A 13,410-nucleotide genomic window follows, 5' to 3' on the forward strand; every position below is an offset into this window, starting at 1 on the left:
TGGTGTAGTCAAACGCAGCTCATACCTCAGCTTGCATACCCGCACAAACATGCAGCTGGTGCAATGTGGTGGAGCAGGAACGCTTGGCCGCGAGAACCAACATGACACTTGTTGCTATGGGAACAAGGACTGGATACATTGGGTTTTAGTGGGCGGTGGCAAGGGGTAGGTCAAAGGCTGACGCCACACTAAAAAAACTGAGATGCGTGCAAATAAAGGCTCCCTAGCACAACTCGAGACCTTTGTGCCATCTGGCTACTGATGACAAAAGCACGCTGAAGTTACGAAGTTCCGAGGACCGCCAAACAATGGCATGTATATAAATGGCTTGCCGTTAGCCCAACCAATAGCGTACGCTCCATGGCTCATTGGGTAGTGCCGCGCACTGCAAATTCAGTGGACATTGGTTCGACACTCACGACAGCTTCCTTTCATCTCGTTTTTTAAGATCTGTTAGGATTTACTTCACAACATCATATTCGTGAATAAGGTACGTAGCTAGAGCCGTGGTCGACCCGACACAAAATACTTTCTTGGTAATATGAAGTCGCATAGCAATTTAGAATTCAAGTGTATGACTTTGTTGCATAACGTGGGCTAAAGTTGACTTGTGTTATTTATTTACTCCCAGCAAAAGGGTGAATTTGGCCAGTTGGTCAGGTTTTGTGTTGAGCAGAATCGAACATGAGAGAGAGGGCTGACAGATGGTTTCCCCCATTGGTGCGAGTAAGGCTGCCACCTTGTGTTCTGCTGCATGAGCATCAGTTCAGAGCACAGCGAGTGAGAGAGAAGGCTGAAACCATTTTTGCAAGATTAGGGACAAGCGTTTAAGTACTCCTTGGATTTTGATGCATGACTCACAAGGCATCAGTAGATGCCAGCCTTTTAATATTTTCTTGAATTTCGTAAGGAGACCGGGCAGTTTTCACTGTATCTATTTTCAGTTTGAACATGATTATGCATCGGTAATCGTTTTTAGTCTTGGGTTTCTCACAGTTGCTGTCTCGTGTTCGGTGCTGTTTAATCTCGATTCTCATTACTGTTACCAAACAAGCTGACACATTGCGTATGCTTCACGCTAAAGGTTCGTCTTGTTAATTATGATAGCTTGGCTCATACAAATCGGCATGAGACAAAATACACTGAACTGTATGACCTTGGCTCATACAAAATCATATTTTTTAAAGGCTTGCTCGGCAATCTTCTTGTGCACGCACCTTGTCTTGCGGTGGCAGCCGGCGTGTACACCAGTGTTGTCAGTGTACACTTCTATGATCGCCGTTCAAAGCGTGCTCTCCGGAAAAACCAACATTTCTCACTAGATGGCGTGCCATTCCTCAATGTGTCGGTATACCTGTGGTTTCAAGAATGCATTCCCACGCTCACGCTTGACCGCAAGATGAGTGTTTCCTGCAGAGGCAAGCACTTCCACCTAATGCATACTAGTACTATAACGGCACACCAGGCCCAAGGGGCACGTACACTTTGGTAGTATATTAGTAAAGAAAGGAGCACCAGTAGAAATTCGTGTGTGCTAGTACGCTCAGTCACTGTACCAAAGTTGACAACTTGTACCTGACCAGCGCCAAGAGGGACCGGCATTTTTACCACAAGATGTCCGACAAACACAAGGACATGCTCGGCGATCTTCGGCGTCTCGAGCCGCACAGGTTGCCCACGCTAACGCAACGGTGCATTCGTGCCCAGCGAGAAGAAGTCGACTGCTTGACTGAGCTAACCCTTGCTCTTCTGAACGTGCGGTCCTTCAACGCGAACGTGAAGCGTTTGAAACATGCACATCAAAGGGTTAGTTTCACTCGTCTGCACCTAAGAAGCACAGCGTGCTGCGGGCGGTGTCGGGAGCTACGTCAAGCTACTTAGCGATGCTGGAGAAGTTGCGTCGCCAATAACCAGCCAGAACCAATACGGGAAGCACGCCGCTGTGAAGCTCTCACCCGGGATAGCAGTCATGGCCATGGACTCGGCAGTGAACTTGTCAGATGGAGACGTCACGAAGTGCATACCGAAAAGCAATGCATCGGTACATGACCGTGTTTAAACTCGCTACCTTTGAACCCGTTTGAGATCCTAACGTGGGTCTCATGCAAAGTGATAGCCGAACACATGACGTCACGTAACGCTCTTCCATGCGCATCGCGCGCCTAAAAAAGTCTCTCAGCCATCCAGTGTGGTGGAGTTGCCACTCCGGATTCATTCCACATTTTCGCGACCATGGAATGGAATGGCGACAAAGCTGATCGGAATATAATAGGAATAAAATTTCACGCATTTTTGACGGATTCGAATGGAAATCATATTGCGCATTTTTTTTCAAAATAGGACATATTTTCGCTGATGCCCCATTTTTCAATCTTCAAACATTAGTCAGATCCTTGAATTGAACAAAAAAGAAGTAATTCGAAATTTTGATTACAAGCATGATACATTTATAAGCAACGCGCAAAATATAATTCTGTCTTGATATAGACTGTGTTGCTCCGAAGTTTCTTTCTCTATTCTTCTCGTAACCACTGCTCAATGCCATGGTATTCTTCTAGCAGAACTATAGGGTGGTGGCGTGCCCACCTTACTCTTCGTCATTTTTCCCCCTTGGTGGCGCCCTATTTGTCTGATGTCTCCCCAAACTTCCGCTTGTTTCTGTTTCTGCCACCGGCGACGACTGCAACGCATTTCTGAAAGAGTTCTTTTTACTGAGTTGTGATGCGTATTGACGCTAGTGCGATGTTTGGGTTTATTGCAAGCTTTCATATAATAGCAGGCGCAGAGTCTCGCAGCATATTCCCCGCTTTTTTGTATACCGTCCCCCCTACCTACACACATGAGCACTTTTGCTTGAAACTCTAGCGCAAAGGCCTGTACGTCAGCACAGCGCACATTCGTACACGGTGAACTGTAAGCTGTGTGAACTGTGTGTGCGCTGAAATATTGTGCAAAATGAACCGTACAGAGAGTTATAGCATAGACTTTTGAAAGCATTGGCACTGGTAGCCAGCCAAAGCATGCGATGCTAGGTAACGGAGGCTGCGCCTCTCAGAATCCGTACGCGACAGTTCGCTATATCGTCATTGTAGCAATGACGCATTTAAGCTTGAATAATTTCAAGACATCATACGTTTTAACAAGCATGGTTAGAAAAAAGACCTGCATGATAACTTACTATATACTAACCATTTACATGTCACAGAAAGCACTAACCTCCGAATAAGATAAGTTAGTAAAGTGCTGATTAGTGAAACTTGCTAGTTTGCAAAGTAGTTTGTTAATAGTGCTGACTCCAATAATGAATACAGTATTGAATATTTATTTTTCGGGCGTTTATTTATGCATGAACAGAGGGAGAGGTTCAAGAGTTCTCAGGGAAATATCTCATGGGTCTGAGAACATGTGATCAGGACTGTACATTGCTACATTAGGTTAATCTGAATAAATAAGTATATATAGGACAATTATTGAAGTCAATTGTTAACGTATATATTGGTGGCCACTAATTACTTCTTCTCGTTACTATGCCAAGAATATGCATCGCAGCAACACTACAGAGACCTGTACGAATCACAGACGAGCACATACACGCAAACGCACGAATATAATATCAAGACTCAACTGGCATATCGCATACTGTCACAGTAACTTGAAGATTTTTTATGCTTCTGTTTTAGAATAACACGCTGTGCATTCTTACAGGTATAAAATTTAGAGAAAAAATTGACGTTTTGTACATTTCGTCGCCTGCCCTTTGATATATTGGTGTCATCATTCAGCACGAAATTTTTATTCCAAAATAATTGACGAAATTAGCATAGGTCTAGATATATGATAGTGTTTACGGGAGATCTGGCAACGTATGTGGCTTAGTAGTTACTTAGTTAAGAAGACCAAGAAAGCCTGCCTGTTTAGTAACGGCAGACGTTTCTAGCTTTACTAGCTGCGAAAGAGTAAAATACGTTCGAAACAAGTAAATGCACGCATTCTCAACTGTTTATGAACTTTTTGTAAAGATAATGCCGACCACGCAAGTTCCATAGGTAGCGGGAGAACTGCCCCTATGGGAACTCGTAGCGTGATTGTACTGCACGAAGTGAGTCACCAAGACACCATCCCTTGGCGATGGTAACGTTTTTAGCGTATTTTTGCAGTTCTTGAGCATCCGTTGTTACAAACATTCTTAGCTCTACAAAGCTATCAAGATATGCCTTTTCTTCGTTGAGAAAGTGTAACAATGGAATTGACCTTCCTGCCCATTCACTTTTTTATACTGAGGAATTGAAAACAACGAAATTTTGACAAGTTGTACTTCGCTGGAATGGAATTAAAATAACATACCGGTGGTCTTTTTATGATAATGCCACCATCAGGGGCACCTTTATCGATCTTGCCTTCTCAAACTTTTCATCGCGTCCCATCATCGATGATCCCTACTACTTTAGTGGCCATAAAGTAATAATCTTTAAACGGAAATGGGTCCCCGGGATCATGAAGGAACACCCTCCTTGTACTTTATGATGATGAATAGTGGGGTGTGATGGCACAAGTGTCATCGCTCACCGAATTCACTCATGACGTTTGGTTATACACTATGCATATAGTGCATGAATGCTTAAGCAATAATATTTAGAGAGAAATGAGTACCTGAGCTTATCGAGCGACGCCCTTTTTGTACTCTGTAAAACACCATCTCTCGTGTATATCAAATGTACATAGTTTATCAAAACATATATGGTGTATCCAAATTTTAATTAATAAACAATGTGTAGGCATGCAATATAACAGCGTTGTCACGCCTAAACAAGATGGCAAGATATTTGTACGGAGGAATAATGGGTTACCTGATCATTCCCGAGCAAGCTCCTCCAACCTCATTGCCTTATGGTAGCCGTGATATCCTTCTTTTTCTGTCGGGTACTTTCAAAGCATTTCTGTCATTTCGTCACCGCACCTGGTACGCTACAGTATACTCTCGTGCGATGTTCGAACCAGGTTTTGCAATAGTATAAAAAGCAAAATGCCAAGTTCTCGTGTGCCTAAATTTATGTGCTTGACAAACAACATCACGGGCTCAAAATTTTCGTTGTTCTTCACTACCTTGAAACTTATTGAAAAGCTCGGTGGTTGTGGCGTGTAAAACTTCAGAAAATAATATTAGTTTCTTAGGAACAAGGCGAAAGAAATAAAATTATTTTCTAACAATGTGCCTAGAAATAGGTTCCTTTGGAACCTCGCTCTTTACGTAATAAAAGGAGAGTTGCAAAGCGCACACACTAACAATCCAAGTAAAGCTTAAAGGTGGTCTACATAAAATAAAACACTGCCCGCATCTTCAAATGGGGGGGACTCGAGTAAACGCGCCACAGATTGGTGGAGTTATCGCGTGAATGTTGCGTAATTGGGTATCCTTTGGGAAAGCTGAATCGGTATTTCGTCTTTATTGTTCCTATTTATTGACTGAAGGAGAAGCGTTGCCTTCAACGAGTGATGGGAAGATGATGTGCGATACAGAGCCTACATATACAGGGTGGCCAGTAAATGATTGTGCAGCACGAGCGGTTCGCTTCTACTTCTAGAAGCAGCTTGCGTCAGCCTTGCGGAACGAAAAAAAGGAGGGTGGAGAAAACAGTGAGCACGAGCTGCAAGCATTCAACACGCTACGCGAGGCGCAAGCATGCTTAGTGGTGGTGAGACCATAGTCGGTAACACACAACACGTGAAACCATGCGAGTAAGCAATGCTCCGCATTTAAAAACACAATCTGCTCGAAAGCGATTTCACACTACACGGAATAAAATTTAGCCCCTAATACAGAGATCGCCAAGTGTGTGTGGTTCTAAGTCTACTCTATACCATACCCTTGGAAGCGCGATGCACTGCATTGCCAGATCACTTCAACGCCCCTCACTTCTGCCTAACATTTCTCGACCGAATATATTTGGAGAGAGTCATGTGTTTTAGTAGGGAGGGGACATGCTCTGTTGGCCATGAACCGATATAATCACACTCAGAAATGATAAATTTGTTTTTTTTGTTTTTATGCCGCTGTGATTCAGTGAACATACTTGTAACTGTACGCTTTGTATGAAACACACCTCGTGAAGCTGTTGTTTCAATCTCTTACAGCAACTCAGACGATTCCATCGTCTACACCACCTACACCACCTGCACAATCCACACCTCCTACACGACCTCCACGACCTACACCGACAGGACCACCTGTGCCACGTAAGGATGCATTCATTACTATCATTATTTTATTTCAGAGTGCTTTGTAACCTTGTAGAGATGTCTGTCGCAATTGCTTTTGTTGAAAACATTGAATCTAGTGCCCCTTGTGTGTGCCTGGAGAGCCAAGAGGAGTTAAGGGTGAAGAAAATATTACTTGGGACATTACTATCCGTTTTCTCCTCAACGTAGTTGACCTCCTCAAGCTTTATGTCACCTATTGCTTGAGAAATAAATAGTCGGTAAGCATGGTACAGCTTTCTGTCGATTTGCTGGCCCGGTTGTTCACTCTTTGCTGCAAGAGATGGCAAAATGTCTTCCAGAAATAAATTGCACGCAAATAATGATTACAATATTTAAAAATTTCTGACTATAATAAGTCACTTTGTATCTTCACATGACCTACAATAATTATATGAAGTTACTACCCACCATCCACCCTGGTGGTTCAGCCACTCTTCAAGTGGTACAAGTGACCAGACGCCCCGATTCAAGTGGCGCACGTCTCGGTTTTCAAGCTGGTGTGTTTAGTCCCCATTTTTGCCTACGGCAGCTCGTATTAATGTATAGTTTGGGCAAAGCACCTCTTCGCTATACTGTATACTAAACAGCATAATTTTTCTTTTTTTCTGTCTATATTTATTTATTTATATCATTTGCTTTCCCTCTTTTTGATGTCTTTTTTTCTAGTTCTCTTGACCTTATTCTTATGTTTCCGGTAAATGCACGTTCAGCCACCTTGCCTGGATAGCAGAGTGGCTGAGACGCTTGCCTTTAATGCGTAGTTATCTTTCTTCTGTCCCCATCTAGAAATTTCATTGCGTTTTATTTATTCATTTTCTTCCACTCTCCGTTTCTCATCTCTTTTTCGTCCCCTTCCCTTCCTATTATTCGTTTAGCTATTAAGGAATTTTTCGTTAACGCGTGGCTTTTTCTTTCCCGAATACTTCCCTCAGCCCTCCTCGCTTTGGTTCACTTTGCTCTCTCCCACCCTGGGCTTTAACTTTTTTCCTCACTAATATGTATCAATAAGCTTCACTCCCTTTTCCCTCACAGGCACCGTAATGTGTAAAAAGTTTTCCCAATTCCTTTCATGCACACATGCCCGATAATTTGAGCACAATACGTGGGCTTGATTTAGGCGCTTTTGATCGAACTATGACTTGTTTTTCCTTCAAGCATTCTACATAAGTTTTCCCACAGCACATACGTAGGAGTCCCTTCTGTGTACCACTGACTCGGCACAGCAACGCCGGGTAATCTCACGCACCTTGGAGGCTGCAGTGTCCCAAGGGATACCCGCTGACCTCCTCTAAGCAACTTAACCGACCTCTGGGCCGGAGTAACGAAGTTTTGGTCATCACCGTCATCTCAACTTCCCCCTCCTTCCGCTTTGGAGTGTGTGTCTAGTGAGGACTGGTTCAGACTCAATTATTATTTCCTTATAGGAACAAGGCGAAACAAATAAAATCATTTTTTCACACTGTGCCTAGAAAAGGATCCTTTCAAACCTCGCTTTTTACGTAATCAAAGGAGAGCTGCAAAGCGCTTTCACTAATATTTCAAATAAAGTCCGAAGCCGGTCTACAAGAAAAAAAAAATGCCGCCCACATCTTCAAATGGGGGAACTCGTGTAAGTGCGCCACAGAGTGGAGGGGGGGGATCGCGTGAATGCTGTGTAATTGGGTATGCTTCGCGAATGCCTAATTGATATTTCGTCCAACTATTGATCGAGTGAAGGAGAAGCATTGCCTTCTACGAGTGGTGGAAAGAGAATATGCGATACAGAGCCTACATATACGGGGTGGCCTGTGAACGGTTGTGCAGCACGAGCAGTCTGTTTTTACTAACAGGAACGGCTTGCGTCAGCCTTGTGGGGCGAAAAAGTGAGGGTGGAGAAAACAGTGAGCACGAGATGCAAGCATGTGGCATGCTACGCGAGGCTCAAGAATGCTTAATGGTGGTGAGGACATAGCCGGTAACGCATGATGCATGTCACCGTGGGAGTAGGCAGCTCTCCGATTTTAAAACACATTCTGCTCGCAAGCGATTTCACACTACACGGAATATAATTTAGCCCCTAATACGCAGATTGCCAAGAGTGTGTGGTTCTAAGCCAAATCTATACTATACCCCTCCTAGCATGTACAACGCATTGCCAGATCACTTCTTCGCACCTCACTTTTGCCTAACATTCCTTGACCTAACATATTTAGAGAGAGGCATGGGTTTTAATAGGGGTGGGACAACCTACGTTGGCCACGAACCGACATATTCACACTAAGAAACGATCACTTTGTTCTTCTTTTTTATGCCATCGTGCCTCAGTGGACATACTTGTAACTCTACGTTTTGCATGAGAACACACCTCGTGAAGCTACCGCTTCAATCTCATGCAGCAACTCAAACCATTCCATCGCCTACGCCACCTACAGCACCTGCACCACCTACACGACATCCGCAACCTACGCAACCTACACGACCTCCAAGACCTACACCACCTACACGATCTACAACGACAGAATCACCTGTGCCAGGTATGGGTACATTCATTACTATCATTATTTTATTTCAGAGTGGTTTCGAACCTTGTAATGATGTATTTCGCATCTGCTTTTGTTGGAAACATTGAATCCAGTGTGCCTTGTGTCTGCCTAGAAGAGCCAAGATAAGTTAAGGGCGAAGAAAATTATACTTGGGGCATTACTATCCGTTTTCTCCTCAACGTAGTTGACCGCCTCAAGCTTTATGTCACCTATTGCTTGAGAAATAAATAGTCGGTAAGCATGGAACAGCTTTCTGTCGATTTGCTGGCCCGGTTGTTCACTCTTTGCAGCAAGAGATGGCAAAATGTCTTCCAGAAATAAATTGCACGCAAATAATGATTACAATATTTAAAAATTTCTTATTATATTAAGTCACTTTGTATCTTCACATGACCTACAGTAATAATATGAGATTATTACCTGTCATCCATCATGGTGGTCTAGTGAATGTGGTATTAGACTGCTGATTCAGAATTGTCGGTGTCGAATCTCGACCATGGTGACTGTCACAAATGAGTACTGAAAAAGAGCCCGCCTCCAGATTCTAGCGACGGCGACGATACCAGGCGCCGTTCGGACACCCGAGAAGCCAGTGTATAAGATGATAACAAGCACCAAAAGGCTCCTCGGGTGTGCTACCTCTCCCGCTCGAAAGCGGAGCTATTCCGACCAACCTCCTCATTTGTCAACGAGCGATCTCTGGAAAAATTTTAAAGGGAAGGGGCTTGGTGATACATAGTGGCGCGCTGTTACAAGGGAGGTCCCGCCCGTTCCTCAGCCTTGACTGTGCGCCGCGCCGACAAGACGATTAGAAATCTTCTCGAAACTAGGCGAGTGAAAATAAGCTAGCAGAGGACAAAGCCGCAGTAGTAGATAAAATGAGCTTGCCACCTTCAGGCTAAGTGCTTGTAGTACAGTGACCAAGCAGAGAAGCTGAGGGTTTTGCCGCTGTCAGGCGATGGCTTTTGTCGTCAGTGACAATGCGAGAGATGAAGAGGTTATCACCTGCGGGTGAAGGCTTGTGTTATAAGCAGGAGGAAAGTCCTAGTTGGCCGCCAGTGGGTGAAGACGTGTTTGAAATTTCAGCGCACGAAACCACTTTTTACCGGCGAATACGTTTTTTATTAGAGTGTGGACATTTAACGACGTGAGCATACCTGGGAGAGAAACTTCAGAAGCAGCAGAACGACAATCTCACCGGACTTTGGGTGAGTGTTTTCTTGAAGAGAACATTTAAAGCTTTGCGCCAAGAACTTTGGGCTGAATTTATTCAACGAACAATTTACTTTATAACTGTCTTGGCTTGTTAATGCACGTGCTAGCATTGTAGTGCACGTTGTTTGTGTCAGTTGTTTTGCCTGTCTCTGGTGGTGTTGTGTGGCTCCTTTATTTGAGTATCTTGTGGTTGGTGACAAACTGTATTGGATTAATGCTGAGTGTGCATGTGTGGGTCTTTGTTCTGCCGTATTTGAAAAGTATATTTTGATTTGTTATCAGCTATTGGCTCTGCTTTGTTAGATAGACAACATCAGGCGTTCTATGGTTCACCGTGAAAGACGAAATCCCAATTTCTTGTGCTTTGATTGTGCAGTTTTCGGGGTCGATACATCAGCCCTTGGAAGTACCCTAACGATTGCATCTCTTAACGGGACTACTCACAGCAGCCGCATTTTCTATGGGGGCGAAAATGCTTGAGGCCCATGTGTCTAGATTTAGGTGCACGTTACATATCACGAGCTAACCGAAACTTTCGAAGGTTTCTTATGGATAGGAAATAATTGTAAATTCAAAGGCTAGTTTCGTTTGTTGTAACGTTATAGCAATCAAATGATGATTCATAATGAGAACAATAATGAGGCATCATACTCTCTTAGTTCTCGCAAATGGCAGCTTGAGGTTGGCCATTACGTTACGATTTTTCATGCCTAAAAAGTCATTCGCTGCTTTCCTTATACTATAGGTCATTTTATTTATGGAATCTGCTGGGCTGTAAAACCATTTTCTATTTGCCGCGATCTTTAGAATTGATTCCTTTTCATATGGTAGGGCACTTTCTATGAGGGCGAAAATGCTTGAGGCCCATGTACCTAGATATAGGTGTACGTTTAAATACACAAGATAGCTGATACTTTTGGAGGTGTCTTGAAGATAGGAAAAAAATGTAAATTTAAAGGATACTTTTGTTTGTTGGAACAATATGGAGAACAAATGATGACAAATAATGAGAACAATTATGAGGCACCATACTCGCTTAGTTTTTCTAAATGGCAGCTTGAGATTAGTCATAATGTTTCAATTTTTCATGCTGAAGAAAAGTCATTCGCTGCTTTTCTTATACAATACGTCCTTTTATTTTTACAATCTGCTGGGCTGTATTACCATGCAAAAAAATTTAGGACATATTTGAAACATATTGGTAGAGTGCAGAAGTGTCTTTAGAATGTTTGATGAGCCAACGCGGCGAACAATTTCGCAAAGGCAAGCTCAATTCAGTTTCCAGTGAGGGCTTTCAACTGAAAGTACACTGCCATACGAAAATGAATGAATTCTAAAGATTATGGCTGAGAGAAAACTTATTCAACGTGTATTCATAGAATTAACTAAGGCATGTGATCAAATAAATCATGATACCGTGCTAGAAACAGCCCAGTGTTAAAGCACTCATGGCATTTGAATTTCATAAGCTATTTATCTAACGTGGAACAGTGTCTGTTGACGAACGGAGAGCTCCCATCTTCCATCAGAGTTAAGGATGGTGTACCTCAATGGAGCATTGAGGAACACCTGATATATAATATATTTATTAGTCTCACCGTTTCAGTGGACGGCGTTGTAGAGTAGGTAATTCATACGGATTGCTCTATAAGCAATGCAGTGCTGTTCCTTGTGAAATTACCTGCTTTCCACAAAGCCTTATTCTTTCTCTCTATCAAACTCTGAAAATAAAATCTTACCATTCGTCTTATAACACTACCTTTAATAACGTTAAAACTGAACTGTCTGAACTATAACAGCACACGGTGTGCAACATCGCAAACATATGGCGTGGAAGCCACATACCGATCATATCAGTCCTTAAGTTTGCAGTGTGTTAAGTATGCTGCGTCAATGCCAGAATATACTACCTGTAAAAATGTATAATATTTTAGATTGCTACACTTTTGTGGTATGCCTCTGTGATCGTTGTCTTGAACAGCGACATCTTTCTGGTCGTCTGCGTGTTGCTCCCATTGATGTATGAGTTTCAGTTCCACCAGTGAAGTTGCTTGAATGCCACTGCAATTACAATCGAATATATTTATTTTAGCAGAAGAAAAGACAGGCTCTGGAGAGTTTCAATGAATAGAGGCCGATTCTTCTATATGTTAAAGCTGCGCTATATTCTTCGCATGAAGAGCTTCCATTTTTTGGGTGACGTAAGAGTCTAACACCGGAAACAAACACTCAGGTAACTTAACATTAACTACTGTGCCAAATAAAGTCCCTTATACATCACATGAAGCACGCGGCTACAAAAGTATTAAGAAGGCATTAAAAAAACTCGTATTTCAATGACTTTTGAGAATTTAGGGCAAATTTCTTGAAATTTCCGCTATACGTAAACGCAAAAATAGGCATGTATTACGAAATGAGAAAGTAACGTCAGCTAAAAATGGAACGTTGTGTACTACAACGGTTTAACCTATGATCAAACACTTGCAGTGATAAAACACTGCAACGCTTACGAGTTGTCATTCCACTTAGCAGGACAACCTAAAGCACTAAGCTAAGACAACCTAAAGCAATGTGGCGCTTGTGTACCACCCACACTTCAAGTGGTACAAGTGACCAGACGCCCTATTTTGGTGAGGCATGTCTCGGTTTTCCGGCTGGTGTGTTTAGTCCCCCTTTTACCCTACAGCAGCTTTTAGTAATGTATAGCTCAGCCACAGCCCCCCTTTGCTATACTATATACTACACAGCATTGTTTTTCTTTTCCTTCTATCTTTATTTGTTTCTATGATTTGTTTGCCTTGTTTATGTCTTTTTTCCAGTTCTCTTGCCCATATTCATATGTTTCCGGTAAATGCACGTTCAGCGACTCTGCCTGGATAGCAGGGTGGCTGAGACGCTCGCCTTTAGTGCGTAGTTATTTTTGTTCTGACCCCGTCTAGACTTTTCATTGCGTTTTGTTTATTTATTTTCTTCCACTCTCCATTTCCCATCTCTTTTTCGTCCCCTTGCCTTCCTATTCTTCATTTAACTAATTATGATTTTCTTGGTAACGCATGGCTTCCTCCTTCCCGGATACTTTCTTCAGCCCTCCTTTCTTCGCTTGGTTTTATTCTCTCCCACCCTGGGCTCTAACTTTCGTCCTCACCGATATCTATCAATCTGCTTCACTCCCCTTTTCCTCACAGGCACCGTACTATGTAAAAAATTTAGCCATATCCACGAAGTGAATGATGATGAGTGGGCGAAGCTCCGGAGGTAAACCTGGTAAACCATGAATTCTCTGTACATTTTGCCCACTCGATTTTATTACATCGCTCCCCCTAGCGTACGTCGCCGCACTAAATCGAAAGATTGCCTTCAACCAATCACACGTGCCATATGTGACATCATTCCTATTTTATAAGATCTCGCGTCT

The 13,410-nt window shown here is 42.9% G+C and overlaps 1 protein-coding gene across 2 annotated transcripts in view; it reads left to right on the forward strand.

Annotated features, from left to right (window-relative positions):
- Positions 1 to 13,410, forward strand: part of LOC119178631 (uncharacterized) — a 98,610-nt gene that overhangs the window by 23,687 nt on the left and 61,513 nt on the right. For both annotated transcript variants that reach the window (XM_075870342.1, XM_075870346.1), the window contains exons 3-4: positions 6,133 to 6,234; positions 8,634 to 8,771. In XM_075870342.1, the coding sequence (XP_075726457.1) occupies positions 6,133 to 6,234; positions 8,634 to 8,771 (240 nt within the window). The remainder of the gene's footprint in view (positions 1 to 6,132; positions 6,235 to 8,633; positions 8,772 to 13,410) is intronic.

This window comes from Rhipicephalus microplus, chromosome 1 (genome assembly GCF_043290135.1).
Source record: "Rhipicephalus microplus isolate Deutch F79 chromosome 1, USDA_Rmic, whole genome shotgun sequence".
Taxonomy (NCBI): Eukaryota; Metazoa; Arthropoda; class Arachnida; order Ixodida; family Ixodidae; genus Rhipicephalus; species Rhipicephalus microplus.